General features: G+C 48.0%; 1 protein-coding gene across 1 annotated transcript in view; it reads right to left on the reverse strand.

Moving 5' to 3' along the window:
* Positions 1-23,258, reverse strand: part of LOC147106609 (dual specificity protein phosphatase 8-like) — a 254,403-nt gene that overhangs the window by 198,357 nt on the left and 32,788 nt on the right. The window contains exon 2 of the mRNA XM_086007616.1: positions 18,441-18,824. Coding sequence (XP_085863742.1) covers positions 18,441-18,671 — 231 coding nt within the window. The 5' untranslated portion in view covers positions 18,672-18,824. The remainder of the gene's footprint in view (positions 1-18,440; positions 18,825-23,258) is intronic.

Raw genomic sequence — 23,258 nt, forward strand, 5'->3', positions numbered from 1 at the left:
GAGGAATACCAGCCAGTCGACCACCTTTATACCTGGGCAAGCAGGCGGAGCCATGGGCGGAGTCAGCTGTGGTCAGCCCAGGTATAACAGCGTGGCAAGAGGTGACCTTGTGTAGTGATACAACAGTGTAAACAGTGATAACCATAGTGTAACGATATAAACAGTGATAACCATAGTGTAACGATAGTGAACGATAAAAGTGGTTTACCACAACCAGGAACTGCCAAGTCTGTGCCGAGTGCAAACCGCACTTTTATAGGCCAGACAGAGCACACCTGATAAAAGCCACTCGCCCCTTTGTGCGCCTGAGCGTCGATTTTAAAGGGCCCCTCCCCTCCTCTGACCGCAATGCGTACTTCCTCACTTCCTCACTATCATCGACGAGTACTTCCGTTTGCCATCCCCTGCCCAGACATGACCAGTGCTACGGTCATTAAATGCCTGAACGACCTCTTCGCCTTGTTCGGTTTCCCCAGCTATATCCATAGCGACCGGGGCTCATCGTTTATGAGCGATGAACTCCGCCAGTACCTGCTCGTGAGAGGCATTGCCATGAAGGCGGCTGCTCTGCAGTTCCCCAGGCATTCAGGACCGGTCAACCACTAGAGGCATGCCTCCGTTCTTTAGCTAATAAAAGCCTGTTTGTTACTCTCTTAACTTCCAGTCTTTCTCAGTAATTGATAGCGCATCAATTTTATTAGCTAAACATGAACCACTCAGTTCCCAACATCGGCTCATTGAACCGCGAGACACCATGAACCACTCCGTTCCCAACATTGGTCCATCTAACCGCGAGACACCATGAACCACTCAGATCCCAACATCGGTCCATCTAACCGTGAGACACCACGAACCAATCAGTTCCCAACATCGGTCCATCTAACCGCGAGACACCATGAACCACTCAGATCCCAACATCGGTCCATCTAACCGCGAGACACCATGAACCACTCAGATCCCAACATCGGTCCATCTAACCGCGAGACACCACGAACCAATCAGTTCCCAACATCAGTCCATCTAACCGCGAGACACCATGAACCACTCAGATCCCAACATCGGCCCATCTAACCGCGAGACACCATGAACCACTCAGATCCCAACATCGGTCCATCTAACCGCGAGACACCACGAACCAATCAGTTCCCAACATCAGTCCATCTAACCGTGAGACACCATGAACCACTCCGTTCCCAACATTGGTCCATCTAACCGCGAGACACCATGAACCACTCAGATCCCAACATCGGTCCATCTAACCGTGAGACACCACGAACCAATCAGTTCCCAACATCAGTCCATCTAACCGTGAGACACCATGAACCAATCAGTTCCCAACATCAGTCCATCTAACCGTGAGACACCATGAACCACTCCGTTCCCAACATTGGTCCATCTAACCGCGAGACACCACGAACCACTCAGATCCCAACATCGGTCCATCTAACCGCGAGACACCATGAACCACTCAGATCCCAACATCGGTCCATCTAACCGCGAGACACCATGAACCACTCAGATCCCAACATCGGTCCATCTAACCGCGAGACACCACGAACCAATCAGTTCCCAACATCAGTCCATCTAACCGTGAGACACCATGAACCACTCCGTTCCCAACATTGGTCCATCTAACCGCGAGACACCATGAACCACTCAGATCCCAACATCGGTCCATCTAACCGCGAGACACCATGAACCACTCAGATCCCAACATCGGCCCATCTAACCGCGAGACACCATGAGCCAAACACATCCCAAGATCGGCCCATCTAACCACGAACCACTCATTTCCCAACATCGGCCCATCTAATCCCAAGACACCATAAACCACTCAGTTCCCAAGATCGATCCAACTAACCGCGAGACACCATGAACCACTCAGATCCCAACATCGGCCCATCTAACCGCGAGATACCATGAACCACGCCGCTCCCAACATCGGTCCATCTAACCACGAGACACCATGAACCACTCAGATCCCAACAAGAACACATTAGGCAGCCACTTTTTAAATTTTACGTTGAGCTTTCTAATTTTAAAATTATTTTCCCCACGTCCTACTCTTTCTGCTTGATTGGAGCCAAATCTCCTCTCCACCCCGCTCCCCCCGCCCCAAGTACAAACACACCCCAAACTCTGTTTGGAAATATTCTTGGACGTTTCATCACATGACCGCCCTCCTCCAATTGCCCCGCCCAGTCAAACTTCCTTCCCCGCCCCCCCATCTCGAATACTTTTAGAAAAAGGTGTTCAAACAAAATGAAAAAAAACCCACACAATTTTCTTTAATGCCCCTGTGATTTCCCCCTCCAGGTTACACGCAGTAGTGCCTGGTAAGATTAATCTTTAGTTCCTGGAGACTCCAGGGCAATCCTGGAGGATTGTCAACCCTCCAAGTTCCGAGTGCAGTCAGCCTCTATATCTGACCTGGCATCTCTGCAATTACCCTGAATTGACCATAACTGAATGAACAGGACCGTCTTTCTAGCCACCCAACCTCGAGTGGCAGGCAGTATGTGGCCAGGCTCCCTAGCCAAGTCTCCAGCCCTTATCTTCTGTTTCTACTCTTTCTCCCACAAGGGAAGTGGTTGGGAACATGCCGTATCCTGGTTGAACTCAAGTGCTTCTGTGAGCGAGCTGCCTCCAGGAGTCTTTCTCTCTCGATCTCTCTCTCTCTCTCTCTCTAATGTTTCATGGCACCGATTTAGAAAATGCTGAGAGAATACTGTGAGGCTGAACTATATGTGCTACTGTTGGTGTAAAGGCAGAAGTGTATCCTGGCAACTGAGATTAAGTTCCCAAAGTTGCCCAACATGTGTAATCACTTGTCAAAGTCCTGCTGGTTATTTTTCACTTCAGAAGTGCTCAGTTTTTGTTACTGTTACTTGAGACCTGCTTTAGAAGCATTTAAGCTTGAGCAGCGCGAATACAGAACTACACTACTCTCTCAAAATGAAACAAAAGTTAAAATTTGCCATAAGTAAAATGTAGCTTTATAGCTTAAAATGCTGCGACCACCTCCCCCCCCACAGCTCCCCCCGCCATTACTGCCCCTCCCAACGAAGTGCCTTGCCACACTCTTCTTGCCCAGGCGCAAGCCCAAGCCCAAGCCCAGGCCCAAGCCCAGGCCTAAGCCCAGGCCCAGGCCCAAGCCCAGGCCTAAGCCCAGGCCCAAGCCCAGGCCTAAGCCCAGGCCCAGGCCCAAGCCCAGGCCCAGGCCCAGGCCCAAGCCCAGTCCCAAGCCCAGTCCCAGGCCCAGTCCCAAGCCCAAGCCCAGGAGCCCAGGCGCCCAAGCCCAGTCCCAGGCCCAGGCCCTCAGTTTCTCCATCATGCACTCATGCTGCAGCAGCCCCCAGACTTGCTCATATTCTTCAGGGTCACAGCCCCAGATCGAGTGTGGCGGTGACAGTATGAGCACCCCGCCTAGGCTAGAAGTGCATCTCAAACCTTTTCCATCCTAAGCACAAGCATTTCAGAGAGCAACAGCCAGATGAATGACAGAAAATCTCTGAAACTGAGCTTGTTGCACCCCTCAACTATCCCCATGTCTTGTAAAGGTGTTGACTCCTTGCTGGGGTGCAGTTTCACAGGCACTGTATGTCCTCTGGTACTTTGCCCAAGTGACATGTGACCCGTGACAATTAATGTTACCATGGTATTTTACAACACCGCTAAGCCAGATCCTGTCCACGCTCAGCAGCCACAAGGTCCCTCTCTACCCCAAGTGCAGCAACCTGGCAGAGATCGGACTGGATAAACCTGCTGAGCAAGCATCAGGGCTGAAAAGGAGCTTTGAAAACCGGTGATCACACAGTGCTGGGGTGGGAGGGAGGGGGGCGGAGAGAAGAAAATGTAATCAATATTTACAAGACTTTTTGTCCAACCCCCTTCTTAGCCAAAATGATGAAACATACGAAAATGACGGGCAGGAAAAGACCAGCTAGTCCATCAAGCCTGCCCCATGCTCAGAAGCCCTGGAGCATCATGGCTAGCCCTAACCTACACACCCCCTCCCCTCCCACAGCCAGGTCATACACTAGGAGAGGCAAAAAAACAGAACAAAATCCAGAGCCAATAAGGGAAAATAAAAATCCCGAAGATTCCTCTCCCGCCCCTCCAGTGTGCCTTTCGAAAGGCGGCAATGCAACCTGGGACAGGATCCCGCTAAACTTTGTACCAGAGGTGTGAGCATAGCCTGACTGCTGGCAAAATGTTGCCACTTGAAAAGGCGGCAGTACGATCCAATCGGTGAGATGATGGTGTCGCCGTGTCACGGGCCATGCCTGCCCATGTGTCATTTCCAATGTTGACTCTATCAAAAGCTTAAATGAACGAACGACAGCGGATGATATTCCAGGCGGCCACATGCCAGTGCGCAAGTACAATCCCTGGCGTAGGGCTGCCAACTCTGGTTGGAAGTATTCCTGGAGGTTACATCACATGACCTCCCACCTCCAACCGCCCCCATCCCCCTCCCGGTCAAACAACCTTTTCCCCCCTCCCTCCATCCCCAATATTTTTTTAGAACTAATGAACAGAAGTGTGCAAACAAAATGAGTTAATAAAAAAAGGTACACAATTTCTAATTCCTGGAGACTCCAGGACAATCCCGGCGGGTGGGCAACCCGACCCTGGTGGCCTCTGGTGTGGAATTTCTGCAGCACTTTCCCTGCAGTCGATGGCAGGAAGCCTAATCCGCCTGAATGCTCCAGTTCTGTGACAGTTCCTGTTTCAAAAGAGAGTCACGGGTGGTCTTAAACCTTCCACCATTTGAGACGTCATCATGAAACAAGCTGGAAAGCTCCTCCGGGTCTCTTGGCAGGAGGTCCCCTTCTTGGTTAAAGGGAGCTATTGATCCTCGAGATCTGAGAGAGATTTCGGCCCCGTGTACCTTTTTAGGAACGCTCAGACCGCAACTGTTTTGCTTAAACATTGGCAATCCCCTTCTGAGTCGCAGTGTACTGGGAGCCTTTTCTCACTGTCTCAGGGCGTTTGAACATTGGTCACATCACAGCAGATACAATTCTCCAATTGATCCCTGGTAACTGCCACATCATTTGGCCACTGATTAAGTTCTTGTATTGCTGGCTGTGAGCACCGGCTCTGTGCTTTAAAACAGCACGCCCATCAGCAGTAACGATACCCTCCTGTTTTACTGCCCTCCCGCCATCTGTCCTCCCTCATGAATAAATTACTCACAACAGGGTAGAGCCAAGAGGGGCAGAGAGGTCTGGACTGGAGTCGAGAGCGATGAAAAGTTCCGCCGACTTTATACACGCTTAAAAGAAAAAGAAAAGGACTTTGCGAAACAGCCGGGAAGTCAAACAAAATCAGGCCCCGGACAAGTGGAGATGCCCGGCCCAAAGTGGGTCAAGCAGCCATTGCATGTACCTTGCATTGTAATTTGTCCCAAAGCTCCTGGGGCAACAGAAAATGGCTGCTAGGTTTGCAAAAGGGCAACTCCAGCTGGGCATTTACAGACTCAGTGCCGTTTTATTTAACTTTATTATGTGAGGATAAGAATCCTTGTATTTGCCTCTCTCCTGGTGTCCCTTCATTACCCACTATCCACAGCCGAGGGTACTGGCAAAGTGACCAGCGCCACTCTAATGCAACCACTAGGAGACATGTGGCAGCAGAGCAGGGAGAAATCTCCCTTCGATTTTCTGACCCTCCCTATGGAGAAGTGCCCGAGCTCTACTTGGCATCTTCTCTAAACGTGCCTTCAGCTGTCTCAGACCTAACGTCTGGAATTCTCTCTCTAAACCTCTCCACCTCTGTCACCTCCTTTAAGATGCTGCTTAAAACCTCTTTGACCAAGCTTTTGGTCACCTGTCCTAATGTCTCCTTCTTTGGTCCAGTGTCAATTTTTGTTTCATTACGCACCTGCGGAGCTCCTTGGGACATTTTACCACCTTAAAAAGGTGCTATATAAATGAAAGTTGTTGTTGACAAGCTTGAATCCAACAATGTGTGTGTACCTGTGTGTGTGTGCATGTGCTTATGTATGTATGTCTGTGTACGTATGTGCGCATGCGTGTGAGCGTATGTATCTGTGTGAGTTCATGCGTGCGTGCGCACAAGTGTGTGCGCGCGCTCAAGGGTGGACGCGTGAGAGTGCGGAGGTATTCATGGAACCACGTCTCGGTGTTACAACTCACTGTGCAACTTTCCTGTGTTTTTTTAAAACAGAAAGCTCCAGCTCAGTGTGACTGCAGCAGTGGGATAATTTGATTTGTCACCTCAAGAAAGATGTTTCTATGCCAGGAAAGCTTTGGGCATTTCTTTCCCCCCCCCCCATCAATAGAAGCCTGGTAATAAATTGCTGTCAGCAGTAGTGAAAGAGTTTGGAAGACTGTTTCCCAAGTTTATACACAGAGGAAGGTGCAGTGAAGTGATTGGCATTGTGCTGAACAGCCCCATTATCACAAATCTATTACCTTGCTCTTTTATGTTAATGGAGACCGATGGAAGAACGCGAGATGTACAGCGCAACACTCCACCCTGAAGCAGATAGAAGGGCTCCCTTTGTGTGGCTCTGCTCCCAGCTTGGAGCCTCGCTCGCTGTGAACATCCGACTTTCAGATGAGACGTTAAACCGAGGCGCCGTCTGCAATCTCAGGTGGACATAAAAGATCCCATGACACTATTTCAAAGAAGAGCTAGGGAGTTTGCGCCAGTGTCCTGGCCAATATTTATCGCTCAAGCAACATCATTACCAACAGAAGATCTGGACATTATAACATTGCTGTTAGTGGGAGCTTGCTGTGCAAAAATTGGCTACTGCGTTTCCTACATTACAACAGTGACTACACTAAAGTACTTAACTAGCTGTAAAGCGCTTTGAGACGTCCGGAGATCATGAAAGGCACTATATAAATGCAAGGCCTTTGGTGTTATAGCTCAGTCTCCGACCCACATCAAGCGAGGCTCCAAGCTAGGAGCAGAGCCACACAGAGTGAGCCCTTATATCTGCTTCAGTGTGGAGTGTTGCGATGCACTTGTCGCGTTCTTCCATGGGTCTTCATTAAAATAAAATTTAAAAATTTGAGGTAATGGGACCGATGCAGTCAGTGGAAATAAGAATGGGGAAAGATGCAAGATGGGCTGCCGACTCTCTATCAGCCATTTTACACTATCGCACAAAGTCAAGATCTAACCCAGGCTCTTTAAAATCATCATCAGCAGTGTCAGGGCTCCATTATACATCCCAGCAGAAGAGATGAAGCCCAGCAGAAGAGAGGAAGAAAACACTGAATAAGAGAATAAAAAAGGGGGAGATTTTAATAAATAAAGCTTGGAAACACTCATTGTGTGTTACCGGCCAACAATAGATCGATGGATTGAGTTAGTGTTATAGACCGCAAGACAAGAGGCTTACCCGATTATTACTGAGTTTATACACATAGTAGCGGAGCTGTAGAGACCAAGAATCCCGACCTGTGTGCTGGGGTAGCTGGTCTCTGTTGGGTAAGCATTAAGGACACATGCACTTGGCCTCAGTGCCCGAGTTAGGGGGAGGAGAGAGAACTAAGGGTTCCCATCCTCATCTCAAACCCGTCCTGATCACGGTTCAGTGAGCCCTGCTGAAAGTGCACGTGCATGGTGTTGGCCGAGGACAGGCTGAGGCCTCCATTGATAGTCGCCCGTTGACGCTCCCTGTAAACGCTTATACACAATGAATGGCCCCGCCTGGATGAGGTTTGAGAGGGAGACCAGGGCCGTGAAAACAACAACTTGCACGTATACAGTGCCCTCCCTCCCCGGCCACTCGCTGAGGCTGAACCAGACTATTTGACCCTGAGCTGAGCTTCTGACCCCATATCCTCTCCATCACCAAGACCCCCCTACTTCCACCTCCGTAATATCGCCCATCTCCGCCCCTGCCTCAGACAATCTACTGCTGAAACCCTCATCCACGCTTTAGTTAACTTCAGACGTGACTGTTCTAATGCTCTCCTGGCCGGCCTTCCAAGTTCCACCTTCCGTAAACTTGAGCTCATCCAAAACTCTGCTGCCTGTTTTTTAACTCGCACCAAGTCCCGTTCACACATCAACCCTGTGCTCGCTGATCTACTTTGGCTCCTGGTCCCGCTATGCCTCATATTTTAAATACTCTCCTTTGTGTTCGAGTCTCTCCATGACCTTGCCCCTCCCCATCTCTGTAACCTTCTCCATCCCTACAACCCTCTGAGAACTTTGCGTTCCTCCAATTTTGGCCTCTTGTGCATCCCCGATTTCCTTTTTCCCTCCATTGGCGGCCATGCCTTCAGCTGTCTAGGCCCAAAGCTCTGGAATTCCCTCCCTAAACCTCTCCGTCTCTCTCCTCCTTTAAGGTGTTCCTTAAAATCTACCTCTTTGACCAAGCTTTTGGTCACCTGTCCTAATATCTCCTTATGTGCCTCAATGTCAAATTTTCTTGATAATGCTACTGTGAAGCACCTTGGGACATTTTACTATGTATATAAATGTAAGTTGTTAACATACAAAAACGGCCTGAGGCGCTTCATGCAGGTGGTAACCAGACAAACACAAGGAGATGATGCCTTTCATGAAAGGAAGGGAGAAAAATTGGCAAGAGGAAATCAAATAGATACTTTTTTTCCAAAAAATGTATTAATCTCATTCCAAAGCTGAGGTGTTACTGGAAGTGTTACTGCTTTGAAACACATTCCGGGAGGTGCTAATTATTCTTTATAATACACACGCAGAATTATAATGATCTCTCAATGTTCTGTTCCCAAAATGCCTAGGGAATAAGCCTACCATGTGACTTGAAGACGAGCTGTATTAACATTGTTTTGACTGCTGTTTCAGGGGAGTGCCATACTTTTCATACACTGGACATATTAACCAAGGAGCAGAATTGCAGGAATTGGTACAGCTTCCCACAGTGGGAGGACATATCAGTCGTACAGGGCAGCAGACTGCGGGAATAGTGTTTGGCGCCAGAGCGGTAGTATATACAGGTATTGTAAACGCCCACAGCTGCCACCTCTCACCAAGGCACCCCGATCTCAGCCGAGTTGCAATGGGAAGGGGCAGAAAAGAGGCAAAAGAAAATAACTGGGGAGGAAAGCAGTCCTCGGGCTGATGATGCACTCTAGAACGAATAGGCGAGCAAAGAATAAGCTGGAAAAGTAAAATGTACAAGACCTGGTGCACTGGGAGGAACTTGCACGTCGCCTACCACCGCCTTCTCGGGGCAACTAGGGATGGGCAATAACTGCTGGCCTTGCCAGTGACGGCCACATCCCGAAATTTGTATTAAAAAATGAGGGGGGTTGTGACCTTGATTTTCGTGGGCAGTACCATCCCCATAGTGCAGATTGGCAGTAGTTGGCACAGATCACTGTGCCAACCTGGAGCCTGTGGAACCAGTTCTTCATAGTCATTGCCAGGTAAGTGTGCCAGACCTTGTAGATGTGGTTGCTGGCATCATAGTGGGTGCAAGCAGTTTGCCGCAGGTGCCTGCTGTTCTCCCTGGGAAAACGCCCTACCAATTCAACTATGAAATACTGTATTTGGTGGGCAAAAATTGTGTTATTCACAAAAAATTTATGATTTTTTTTTCAAATAAACTTAGCAACAAAAATTAATGACAAAAGCCTGTGGTAAAAATGTACTGAAAAAGAGATTTAAAAAGCCTCAGACCCTTTGAGAGATGCTTCATTTAGGGACTTGCCCTTAGGCCTGCTGCAAATGGGTGAAGGGTGCATTCTACTCAATCCCTGCCCAAACTCTATATCAATGTATTGTACAATATGAAAGTTAAACTATGCGCCTGTTCAGCAAGGCCGATCTAAAACACACGCTGGGAAAATCCGTGCTCTGCATGAAAGTTTTGCAAAACCAACTATATGGCTCTCAGGAGGTACAGTAGTGTAGTGGATAGGTTACTGGACGAAATCCAGAGAACGCAAGTTCAAATCCCAACAAGGCAAGTTGAGAATTTGAATTCAGTTTAAAAAAAAAATCTGGAAGTAAAAACCTGGTATCAATAAAAGTGATCATTGTTGTAAAAACCTAACTGGTTCACTAATGTCCTTTAGGGAAGAACATCTATCGTCCTGACCAGGTCTAGCGTATATGTGACTCCAGTCCCACACTAACGTGTCTGATGTTTAACTGCCCTCTGAAATGGCCTAGGAAGCCACGCAGTTGTATCCAGTATATCTGGATGGGCAATAAATGTCCTTGCAAGCGACGTCCACAACCCGAGAATGAATTGTTAAAAAACACAGATTTTCTGGCTCCCTGGCCTTAAGACTGGGAAAATATAACTTTGTCTCATTTTTGATTTTGGTGCAGAAATCTCACCTCACGGTCTCCACAAGGTTAATTGTTCAACAGGCTACAAAATAACATTGACTATTTTTCTTCCTGCTGCTGCTCTGTGCTGGAGACTGCCTGTAGCACAGATGCTTTTAGCAGAGCCCGCAGTCGCTGTCTGCTCTGCTCCACTCGATCTCTAGCCCTGACTATCCAGCTTTACCTACAGGAGCAGATGGTCCCAGCAGTGACATCATTCACTCAGCAAACAGGGCATTCTTTTAACCCCAGGAGATCTGTCCAGACGTAAGATGGTCCCCACAGGGGCTGACAATCCCACGTCTGCAGCCCTCCTCGTCCCACTGTGCTCCTTTGTCATTGCTGAACGATGAAACTGGGCAGTGTTCAAAAAAAAAATCTATGTACGCAGGCATGACAACGTATGTGTGCAACACCTGTATATCTGTGCGTGTAAACATGTCTGCACGCTACTATGTTTGTGTGCATATGTATGCATGTATGTAGGTTTGTGCACACGTGACCTGTGCATGCATATATTTGTACATATGTATACTTGTTTGTATGTGTGTCCGTGTGTATGTAGTCATCTGCATGTCTGGAAGCTCCTGTTTTGCTGCCGTGACATTTGCCTCTGTCAGAGAGAAGCATCTGGTCATTGTAAAGTCAAGCACAGGCAGCCCGTCTCAGCCGCAGGGCACAAATTCATTTTGATGAGCACCTCCCAGTCTATATTCTCATTTCCCTCCATCTTTTCTCAAACAACACTGTGCACATCTACAGGAGTAGTTCATAGCTGCAAGTCCCCTGGGTCTGACTGAACATAGAGGGCCACTTCATGCTGTGTCATGTGAAGAATACTTGCGCCCCATTGACTCTCTTCTGTTTAGTTTATTTCATTGCCCTGACCTTGGTATAGGAGCGAGCCTTTGGCTCAGTGATGGAATTCCCTGCCTCAGAAGGTATAAAGTTCGAATACTGCCCCAGACAGTCCTAGTGAGTGGAGCCCAGAGCTCCGGATCTGAATTCCACGCGGATATCCAGCAGGATACTCGCCTCCGATGGGTGTGGGAGCCCATAAAAACCCTCCCGCCGTACAGGATTAACCACCCTATCGGCTGGTATAAAGATGGTTACGGCCAGGGAAGGAGCGTTCACGTTGTGGTCTGTCAGACTGTTAATCAGCCTGTCAACCCTTCCGCTGCTTCATGCTGTTCCTCAAGGGAAGAGCGTGAAGATACAACAACAACCTCTGTATTGGAGCAAGGTTCCAGCTAGTAACAGTCCACGTGCATTAATGAATCCCAGGGTTCAGTACATGACAGATCGGGAGGTCTCTTACAGCCTGTTATATTGCAGGTCTGGCACTGCTTTGACACAAAAACTGCTGTGTAACAGGGGAGTGACGTTGGCAGGCATGAAATCTTGGTGACTGGTTAGAGTCCATCTCTAATATAAAGTTTAAAAGGACTCCCAGGCGGTTCCCGGGACGGCCTTTACATTTTTCATGTTAAGTTATCTTGGCTCTTTGCCAACTTAAACTCACAGCTCAAAGTTCTGCATACGCGCGCTGAGTTACCCAATTACAGAGCGAGGCGGAGACGGTCCGAGGCGCTCATTTCATGAGGTCTGCACCGCCAGCAGGAAGTCCTGGCGACCGGCAGCTCAACGTGGAAATTCGCCCATGCGCTGCCCACCGTTTTAAAAACCATTGCCGTTTGTTCTGACGGTCTGGAAATGGTGGCCGCTGTGGGCCCGAATTTCCGGTTTGCGCTGCTGGCGAGCAAGGCTGGCTGCCCAACGCACGGCCTCGTAAAACGCCCCCCTCCCCCCATGATTCAGTGCTGCTGGGCCGTACCACCCTGACGGGGTGTCAAACACCGCTCGCTCCCCTCGATACCGGCATTAGAAATGGGCCATTACTTCAGAGTAGGTACAGAGTTCACTCCAGCTTTGGTTTCATGGCCACTGATAGCATCAAAACCCCCATCAGTTGCGTTGCCTTGTACCTCCCCTGCCAGCTAGCAATTACTTTTTCGTTTTCTATTTAATTTCGTGCATTGCCTTGTTGGGAGTCTGGAATCAAACAGATCAGATCTCATTAGTAAAGCTGAGCTTTAACTGGTAAGCAATTTACTTATTTTCCATTCTACCGCTTCTATTATATCAGACAGCTGCATGTTAAGCTCCGGAGTCAGGGCAAGCGGCCAATCAGAGCGCGAACCTCTGCACGATGATTACCTGAAGGAGTGAGGCTCACCGAACAGCAACAAAGTACTGAAGTACAAAGGGATCTGGGGGTCCTGGTGCACGAAACTCAAAAGGTTAGTATGCAGGTGCAGCAAGTGATTAAGAAGGCCAATGGAATGTTGGCTTTCATTGCTAGGGGGATAGAATATAAAAATAGGGAGGTACTGCTTCAGTTGTACAAGGTATTGGTGAGACCGCACCTGGAATACTGCGTACAGTTTTGGTGTCCATACTTAAGAAAGGACATACTTGCTCTCGAGTCAGTACAAAGAAGGTACACTCGGTTAATCCCGGGGATGAGGGGATGGACATATGAGGAGAGGTTGAGTAGATTGGGACTCTACTCATTGGAGTTCAGAAGAATGAGAGGCGATCTTATTGAAACATATAAGATTGTGAAGGGGTTGGATCGGGTGGATGCGGGGAAGATGTTCCCGAGGATGGGTGAAACTAGAACTAGGGGGCATAGTCTTAGAATAAGGGGCTGCTCTTTCAAAACTGAGATGAGGAGGAACTACTTCACTCAGAGGGTGGTAGGTCCATGGAATATGCTGCCTCAAAAAGCTGTAGAAGCTACATCATTACATAAATTTAAAACAGAAATAGACAGTTTCCTAGAAGTAAAGGGAATTAAGGGTTACGGGGAGCGGGCAGGGATTTGGACATGAGTCTAGGTTCGGATCGGTCATGGCCCTGTGGGTAGCGGAGCGGGCCCAGGGGCCGTGTAGCTTGATCCTGCTCCTATTTCGTGTGTCTAATTCTGTTAGATTCAGGAGATGGTTCTGTGATAGTGGATTGGCGGTTAGGATCAGATCAGCCATGATCTTATTGAATGGCGGAGCAGGCTCGAGGGGCCGATTGGCCTACTCCTGCTCCTATTTCTTATGTTCTAATGTTCTTATGTAAATATTTCTCATTAACTTTAAAGGGGCAGGGGTAGAATTTCGTATTGGGCGGCATCAACCACCCTTTATACTTCCTGCTCGATAATCAGTTCCACTGACTTTAATAGAACGGAATATCGTGCGGGGCGTAAAACGGGCAGCCAATTAGCTACTGCCCGCGATAAATTTCTACCCCGCAATATCTTTGCTGAAAAAATGTTTGCCACACCCCTTTTTTTTGTATTTGCCAAATGATGTGAAGAAGCAATTTGCATTGATGGGAGTCACTGCACTGGATAAAACTGAGCCCCTGCACGTGGTGCCATTGGGACTTAGATGTTGTGCACTTGTTCCAGCTGTTTGTCCTCCCCAGTGAACAAATCTACATCACTTTTTGATGTTCGGTTTAACTGATGAGTGCTGATGATTATGATTGGGAGAAGTGGTTAGGAAGTAATTGAAGCCTACAGTACGAGGAGCTAAACTGCCACACAGACAGCTGAAGCACTGTGGGCTAATGGTTAGCATCTGAACAGATGTTGATGCAGCCTCCTAAACACCATCAGTCTCAGCCACTCCTCTCAAGTGTCAGATCGGCCCGCTTAGCGCTCTTGCCTGAGTCACAAGGATGTGGTTTCAAGCCCCACTCCCAAGATTTCAGTGTGATACTGAGGGAATGCTGCGTTGGAGGTGCTGAAAAGGTTAAATTGTGCCTAATGAGGCGGATGTAAAAGATCCCATGGCACTGTTTGAAGAAGAGCTCACATTCCTTCATCAAACATCATCGCCAAAACAAAAGACGATTGTTTGTGGGACCTTACTGTGCACAAATTGATTGTGGCATTTGCCTAAACATCAAAACAACACTGACTGCCCTTCAAAAGTAATAAATGTTTTGGGACATCATTATGATGTGACAAGGTCTATATATGTAAGAAGTCACACAACACCAGGTTATAGTCCAACAGTTTTATTTGAAATCACAAGCTTTTGGATCACCTGACAAAGGAGCAGCGCTCCGAAAGCTTGTGATTTCAAATAAAACTGTTGGACTATAACCTGGTGTTGTGTGACTTCTTACATTTGTCCACCCAAGTCCAACACCGGCATCTCCACACATGCAAGTTTGAACTTTGTATTTCTAGATAATACTCAAATTCAAAATGGATGGGAAACAGAAAGATGTCAATGTTATCTGTAACTGTTTGCAACAATTCTATTGTATTGCCTCTCCCCAGGAGATAACATGGCTGGGGGAGTAGGAAGTGTCTAGTTATGATGCTCCAGGCATCAGGAGTGTGGAGCATTCTTGGTGGACCAGCTGGTCTTTACCTGCCCATCATGTTCAAATAGTGGGACTGAGGTTGACACTTCCTCTAACTCAGGCTGCTCTACGGATTCTTTCTAAGGTCTAGTCCCAGCAGTGCGTCGACATTTCCTCTTCCAGATATGGGCTGTGCATGTCACGGGCAATCAGTTTCTGGAGACTACTGTCAGCGAAACTGCTGGAGGGATATCCTTACACATAGAAAGAAGGTGCAATCCTCGACGTTATAGTCAAGACCTTGGAGAGGGTGCAGAGGAGATTTACTAGAATGGTACCAGGGATGGGGGGAGTTCAGTTATGTGGAGAGACTGGAGAAGCTGGGGTTGTTCTCCTTAGAGCAGAGAAGGTTAAGGAGAGTTTTGATAGGGGTGTTCAAAATTATGAGGGGTTTTGATCGAGTAAATAGGGAGAAACTGCTTCCACTGGCAGGAGGGTCGATAACCACACATATTTAAGACAAATGAAAAAAAGAACCGGGGGGAGATGCGGAGACATTTTTTATGCAGCAAGTTATGATGATTTGGAATGCACTGTCTGAAAGGATGGTAGAAGCAGATTCAATAATAACTTTCAAAAGGGAATTAAAGGAGAAGTTTGCAGGGCTATGGCGAAAAAGCAGGGGAGTGGAACTAATTGGATAGCTCTTTCGAAGAACCAGTACAGACACAATGGGCTGAATGGCCTCCTCTGTGTTGTACAATTCTCTGATTATAGGGGATAAGAACAGCTTTGGCTGGTTCATTTGAGCACCTCCACCCACCACTTGCACCAAGATAAAAATCTTCAGAAGCTCACATCAGCTAAGATGTCATATCTAGCAGCTCAGTTACCAATGAGTGACCCTTGGAGGTGTCTTGGTTGGCAGGCTTGCATATCTGCCTCTGTTCCAAGCCCAGTTTCCGGGCAGAAAGTGTGAAGGTTAGGTCACACTGTGGGTAACCATCAGCACTGAACAGTACTGTTCTCAGTGAGCTCCTCCCTCGGCTCATAGCTTTTTTGCAAGTTTTTCATTTTGGAACGATTGTCTTTCCCGAGCCTCCTCCATCGAACCCTGTAAGCAACCACTTCTAGAGCTGCTTGTGAAGAGGGTGCTGTGCAACGACATCAAGAAAGATAGTGAGCAGCAGGGGTGGTGGGGGGTGGGGGGTGGAATCTGCTTCAGCTCATCCAGTTCATTGACAGAGGAGGAGCTTTTCTTTTTTGCAGTTTTATCGGTTTAGATACTTCAAAAAGAAACCATCCACCAATCACTCTGAACCAGTTCAGTAAACATTCTGTGGGGCAAACGCACAGAAGGGGATCTTTGCATGACATCATCTTACTTCATCTGCTTATAAAGCTGTTATTATAGAGTTCAACAGAGGAGCATTGGACATGAAGAGGACTGATGAATCAAACCTTTTCTTTCTCTTGCCAAGTTTTTGTCTTTCCCTAGCTCTCGTGAAGCCACTGACTCCTTCGCTAGGTACACTTAGTTGTGGAGTTACAATCTTTGTAAAAGCCATGCTCCAAGATATTTAAAAAGACAGTAACAAACTGGTGAAGATACTTTACCATATCTACAAACAGAGGAAGGGCATGATGACACACAGCCTTGTCTGGTGCTACACATTGTTATTTTTAAGCTTTGTTTTAGCAAATATCGAAGATGAACAGACAAAAAACCATAGTGCTAAAATTGCACCGTTGCGTTTATTGTGCCTCTTAAGTCACAGTAATGTCACGTGGCCCTACAGCTTCAACACTTGATCATATCAGGCTGTCGGTGTTGAGTTCTGACTGTACTGCGCCACTTCGGAACCTCTGCACGGGAGTGGGAGAGCTCAATGTATCTCTGGAGGCGGGGGTTGGGGGGCAGAGGGAGAACAGATATAACTTGAATGCAAACTACTGTTTCCTTACGTCTGCAACAGTGTTAATTTTTAAGATAATTATATCTGCTCTGAATAACCATCCTGGAAAGGGTCCTACTGTGGAAAGTTATAGACTAGTATTTAGCAGCAGTGTGGATTTTTGGGTTTAATCCTCACTAGATTCTCTCTTTCCAACCCCTCCCCAACTACAGTAGATGTGACCGGTGAACATATGCATTCTGCATCAATCAGGTAGCAACAGACAAACCCGGTTCTCCCTCAGTCGATGGTGGAACTCCCGGTTCCCCGTCAGTCGATGGTAGACCCCCCCGGTTCCCCGTCAGTCAATGGTGGACCCCCCCGGTTCCCCGTCAGTCGATGGTGGACCCCCCGGTTCCCCATCAGTCGATGGTGGACCCCCCGGTTCCCAGTCAGTCGATGGTGGACCCCCCGGTTCCCCGTCAGTCGATGGTGGACCCCCCAGTTCTCCGTCAGTCAATGGTGGAACCCCCAGTTCTCTGTCAGTCGATGGTGGAACCCCCAGTTCTCCTTCAGTCGATGGTAGGCCCACGGTGCTCTTTCTATTGAGGACACTCTCTAGTATAAAGCTGCCAAGCTCTGGAGACACTACCTCATCAGAGACCCACAGAAAGATAGTTTTCAGCAGTGCCAACACACATAAATGGGAAGCAGCACACAGAGGTCACAGCTCTTCATTTCAGCACTGCTCTCCTGGGAGATTGTCCATATATATTTAATATTAAGTTGCCTTAACTCAGCACAGACTGGGGAACAGACCTTGGACCTCCGTGGTTTGTATGGCTCAGCTCCGCAGTGCCTTAAGCAGCTGAACTATCGGGGAAGCCCCTGATGGTTATTTTTAAACAAATCTTTAATGAACCTTTTCCAATAGGAAGGACCTTTGTTGCAGTTCAGCTGCTGTTGGTCTCTCTCTCTCTCTCTCTCTCTCTCGGCTATTGAGGGGCAAATGAATTCAGAGCTCCCATAAACTAATTAACAAGTGCCAGGATGAATAAAGGCATCGGAGAAGAAAAGGAGACTAACATTTGGAATAGCGGATTCTTTGGTTAATGGGGGGCCCTTGCTATTCTACATCCAGAATTAGACAAAAGCACCAAACACTTGAGCAGAGATCCAGTCAGGGAACTTGGGGAGGGGGGGAAAAAAAGAAGGGTCTGGCACTGTCTAATAAATATTCAACAGCTCAAGATGGCAAAATTATAATTAAGCTTCCAAGCAGCACATAAACACTCAGCATCAATCACACAGGCACACAGCCAGGCAGCAAGCTGCGCGTGTTGTCCCCTCAATCTGCCACAGTATTTAGCTCCACAGGGCCAGGGCAATGATGTCATTGCTAGCCAATCGCAGCAAGCCCCGAGAGCTCCGGCTTAATCCAGTCTTTCATTATTTGCAATTTTATCGGCTTTGCATAGGAGAGGGAGCAGGTTAAATCAAAAGGGAGGGGAGGATAAGAGAGAAAGCTGTAGAGAGACTGAAAAGGGGTTTCAATCTCTTGCTGGGGGTGGGTTTGCTGGGAAAGAGAGACCGAGAGAAAAGGATAAACAGAGATAGGTAACAGAGAGACAGAGGTAGAGAAAGAGACACAGTCAGAGAGACATGTAGAGACACAGAGTGGAACTAAATAAACCCACATGCACAAGTGTCACAAAAAAAGGCTGAAGGAAGTATAGAGGGTAACTTAGGTCTGTGCTTCCTGCCACTACAGGGAGCATTGTGGTGACTGCTGTCACTGTGCTAATCGTGTGCCGCAGGGCCGAGGGTCAAGAGAAAGGAAGTGGGACACAATACCTTCATCTTGCAGGAAGGCTGAATGAGCTCGGTGATGGAGAACTTGTCCTGCTGCAGACGTCGCTTCACCAGCTTCGAGCAGCAGATGTTCACCGAGTTGAGCACGTGGGAAGCGTTGTACTCCACAAACGAGCGGCTGTCAATCACCAGAGTGCCCTCGACGCCATTCTGCAGGAGGCTGGCGAGCTTCTGGGCATCGATCACTTTGGGCCTGGCTTTCTCCCCTGCCATTGCTGGCCAAGGTCTTCAAGAAGACAGAGCTCCCTCCCTCCCCGCCCCCAGATCAAAAGAGAGAGAGGGTCTTTGCGGGGGGAAGACGGTTGACCGTATCACTGCCCTGCTGAGAGCCAGCCACTCCTCTTCATTGCTCCGAGCTGCCTCATCCTGCAAAGGAAACAAATGAATCACCAGTCAGTGTGCCACATTAATGGCTGCCGGGTCACTTCACATCTCTGGCTATTCAGGAGTGGTCACAGTTATTAATTTACTTCACAAAGGCATAAAGAGTACAGATTGAACCTTGCCCTTTTAAGACACTATTGGAACTTGTATTTGCTGTTTCCTCACTCCAATTTTATATTTCTTTCTTTCGCAAAGGCGGTGACTCATGCTGGGATACTGCCCACGGGTGCCAACAGCCTCCAGGACCTCTTCCAAGTGCCCATTTGCCATGTGTGACTGTAGCCAGCCTATTCTGGTAACTTGGGTGGCAAGGATGAACCGTGAGGGGAGCCTGCCCATTCTCAAAATCCAGTCCCTACTGGGGACGTGGACTCACTGCACAAAACTCGCTGATCTGGACCTCACCTGATGCCCACAGCCCTTCACAGGTTAGAGACCAGGAGCCAATTTTTCCCCCCCTTCCTAGCCCAGAGGTCCTGAGGCCAATAGTAGCACGACTACCGCTTTCCCATCTGAGGTCAGCTAACTCAGCATGGCTCAGGGATCAAACCCAGCAACCTCTGGTCTGGATGCCTCAGTTCCAAAGCGGGGGAAATAAATTTACCAATTGAGGGAGTGCATGTTAAAAATTTTAATGAACCAGCCACAACTGGTAATTCAGTGTTCAGTACTTGAAAAAAGGATACTGCCATCCCAACATCCAGCAAGGAATATTTAGTCACTGCTTTACAAGACCATAAGTACTAAAGAAAAATCAAACTCCAGTTATTCCCAATCTAACATGGTTGTCCCATTTATAGTGAGTAATTTGAGACATGCTGTTTACTAAGGAGGTGGATGCTGACAAAATCATCGGTAAAAGTGGATAAGGTAGAAGCAATGGAAGGGGTGAAAATTGATAGACAGGATGTACTAGAAAGGCTGGGTATGCTTACAGTGGATAAGTCGCCTGGACCAGATGGCTTGCATCCCAAGTAGCTAAGGGAATTGGGGGAGGAGATAGCACGGTGGCATAGTGGTTAGCACTGTTGCCTCACAGCGCCAGGGACCCGGGTTCAAATCCGGCCTCGGGTGACTGTCTGTGTGGAGTTTGCACATTCTCCCCGTGTCTGCGTGGGTTTTCTCCGGGTGCTCCGGTTTCCTCCCACAGTCCAAAGATGTGCGGGTTAGGTTGATTGGCCATGATAAAAATTGGCCCTTAGTGTTAGGGGGGATTAAATACGTGGGGTTACGGGGATAGGGCTTGGGTGGGATGGCTGTCAGTGTAGGGACCGGGTGCTAGGGTTTGGATGATCAGCCATGATCTCGTTGAATGGCGGAGAAGGGCCGAATGGCCTACTCCTGCTCCTATGTTTCTATAGCGGAAGGGCTTGCCATAATTTTCCAAATCTTCCCTAGATGTGGGGGAAGTGCCTGAGGATTGTGGCAAATGTGACACCATTGTTCAAGAAAGGGTGTAAGGATAATCCTAGTAACTACAGGCTGGTCAGTTTAACATCAGTGGTGGGTAAAGTTTTAGAAACAATAATCAAGGAAAAAATTAATGGGCACTTGGAGAGGTTTAAGCTAATTAAGGAGAGCCAACACGGATTTGTTTGACTAATCTAATTGAATTTTTTGATGAAGTAACAGGGAGGATTGATGAAGGGAAAGCAATGGATGTTGTCTACATGGATTTTAGGAAGGCATTTGACAAAGTACCACATGGAAGGCTCATGGAATAGGTGGGTCAGTGGCAGCTTGGATAAGGAATTGGCTTAAGGGCAGAAAACAGCGAGTTGTGGTAAATGGCTATTTTTCAGACTGGAGGATGGTAGACAGTGGTGTTCCCCAAGGGTCAGTGCTGGGGCCACTGCTTTTTTTGATATATATAAATGACCTGGATATTGGAATACAGAGTAGAATTTCTAAATTTGCCGATGACACCAAACTTGGGGGGGTGGCAAACAGCGAGGATGATACCAATCGACTGCAGCAGGATATAGAAAGGCTAGCAGAATGGGCAGACAAGTGGCAGATGGAATTTAATACAGAGAAGTGTGAGGTGATGAGGGAGAGGCAATATACACTTAATGGCACAGTTTTAAAGGTCTGGATTTTGCCAATGCGGAGCTTTTGGAGACGGGACTCCCACTTGTCGGGGTTCAGTCCCGCCTCCATCAACCTCTGGCCAACCCACGCTATTTTCCCTTGATTGACCTTGTTAATCCCGCCCAGCGGGCTTAGCAGGCCAATTAAGGGAAAGCCAGTTACAGAGGACGTCAATGTATGACGTTTCATCTGTCAAGACCTCATCAAACCTCTTTCTTTTGTAGAAATTAGATGGTTGCTGCATTGGAGAATGCAACTGCCATCTGTCATCTCTACCGTGGAGTTGCAAGACTCTCCACATACCCGCCGATTGAAGCCTGCAGGAAGAAACAAAGTACACTTTTTCTAACACTTTGCACTTACCTCAGATACTCACCTCTCCACACTTGCACCCATCACTCACCTCTCACCTCCACAGCATACTTTTGGACCCCGCAGACTCCCGCAGACCCACTACTCGCCTCAGTGACCCTGGCGGGTTTCAGAGCCTTCTGGAAGCCCGCGCTTGTGTGGGCAAAATGGGGATAATCCTATTTTCTGCCTGTTAACTACCTGTTATCAGGCAGTTAAGTGGCTGTGATCCCTTCCCACCTCCAAGGAGACGGGACCCGGCGCGGGACGGCTACCCACCTCCTGGCAAGATGGCATGGAGGCGGGTTGGGGGTGGGTTGGGCACCCGCCCCCAAATTCTGTCATTTTCTCGGCAGTCCCGCCTCCAAACTCGCCTCCCCAGGGCTGGCAAAATCCAGCCCAAAGTGTGTGCAGGGACAGAGGAACCCAGGAGTTAATGTGCATAGGCCCCTGTAGGTGGCAGGACATATTGAGTGAGTGGTTAGCAAAGCATATGGGATCTTGGCTTCATCAATAAAGGTATTGAGTACAAAAGTAGAGAAGTTATGCTGAACCTTTATAAAGCGCTGGTTAGGCCACAACTGGAATATTGTGTCCAGTTCTGGTCACCACACTTTAGGAAGGATGTGAAGGCCCTTGAGCGGGTGCAGAGGAGAATTACCAGAATGGTTCCGGGGATGGGGGATCTTAGCTACAAGGACAGGTTGGAGAAGCTGGATTTGTTTTCATTCGAGCAAAGGAGGTTGAGAGGTGATTTGATAGAGGTGTACAAGATTATGACAGGTTTGGATAGGCTAGACGGGGAAAGGCTGTTCCCACTAGTTGATGGTACAAGGACTAGGGGACACAGATTTAAGGTTTTGGGCAAGAGATACAGGGGGGATGTGAGGAAAAACTTTTTTTACACAGTGAGTGGTGAGGACCTGGAACTCACTGCCGACGGAAGTGGTGGAAATGGAGACACTCAATGTTTCCAAGGAGAGATTGGATAGGCACTTGACGGAAATAAGCTTGCAGGGCTACAGGGATAGAGCGGGGGAATAGGACTGACTGGACTGCTCCACAGAGAGCCGGCACAGACTCGATAGGCCAAATGGCCTCCTTCTTTGTAGTTATGACTCTATGGCATATAGTAATTGTAGCATGTTTGGGAGGAAAAAAGTGTCTTTGGACCTATGTTCCCAAAGCTCTCCGCCACTGGGGTTTTCATCCCATTATTTCTGGATCTGTTGTAGACTAACTGATAGAGGTTGATTGCTATGATTAGTCAACAACTCCATTATCATTGTATCATGTAACTACCAGGATCGTAGAAGGTGAACTGCGTAAGCTCACGGAACAGCACCTCACCTTTCGATTAGGCATTTCACAGCACTGAGTTCAGCAACTTTAGATCATAACCACCGCTCCCATTTTCTCAGAAAGCAGGTGCTGGTAATGGTTCTGCCGTAACCATTTACACCTCCTACGGACACAGCTCTTTCTTTATGAAGGGTCATCAACCTGAAACGTTAACTCTGTTTCTCTCTCTACAGATGCTGCCTGACCTGTTGAGTATTTCCAGCATTTTCTGTTTTTCTTTCTTTCTTTACTTGTCCCATTACCACCCACTTTTGCCTTGCACCATCATCCTTTGTCATTTAATCACATCTACCATCCACCCCATCACAGGCCTTCCCTTTGTTCCTCCCTGCACCACACCCCACCCCCCGCCCCTTTTTCCCTGGCTCTGCATAAACCTGTTAAATCTCTAACCTCTTCCAGTTCTGACAAAAGGTCATCGACCTGAAATCTTAACCCTATTTTTTTTCTCCACAGATGCTGCCTGACCTGCTGGTTGTTTCCAGCATTTGCTGTTTTAATTTCAGATTTCCAGCATCCACAGTATTTTGCCTTTGTTTTGATGGACCTTGGTCTTTTTTCGTTTAGCATGTCCTATAATTGGGCAGTTTTATTTGGTGAGCTTTTTTGCTC

The sequence above is a fragment of the Somniosus microcephalus genome, chromosome 15 (genome assembly GCF_052327205.1).
Source record: "Somniosus microcephalus isolate GS21.2 chromosome 15, FLI_Smic_1.0, whole genome shotgun sequence".
Classification (NCBI taxonomy): Eukaryota; Metazoa; Chordata; class Chondrichthyes; order Squaliformes; family Somniosidae; genus Somniosus; species Somniosus microcephalus.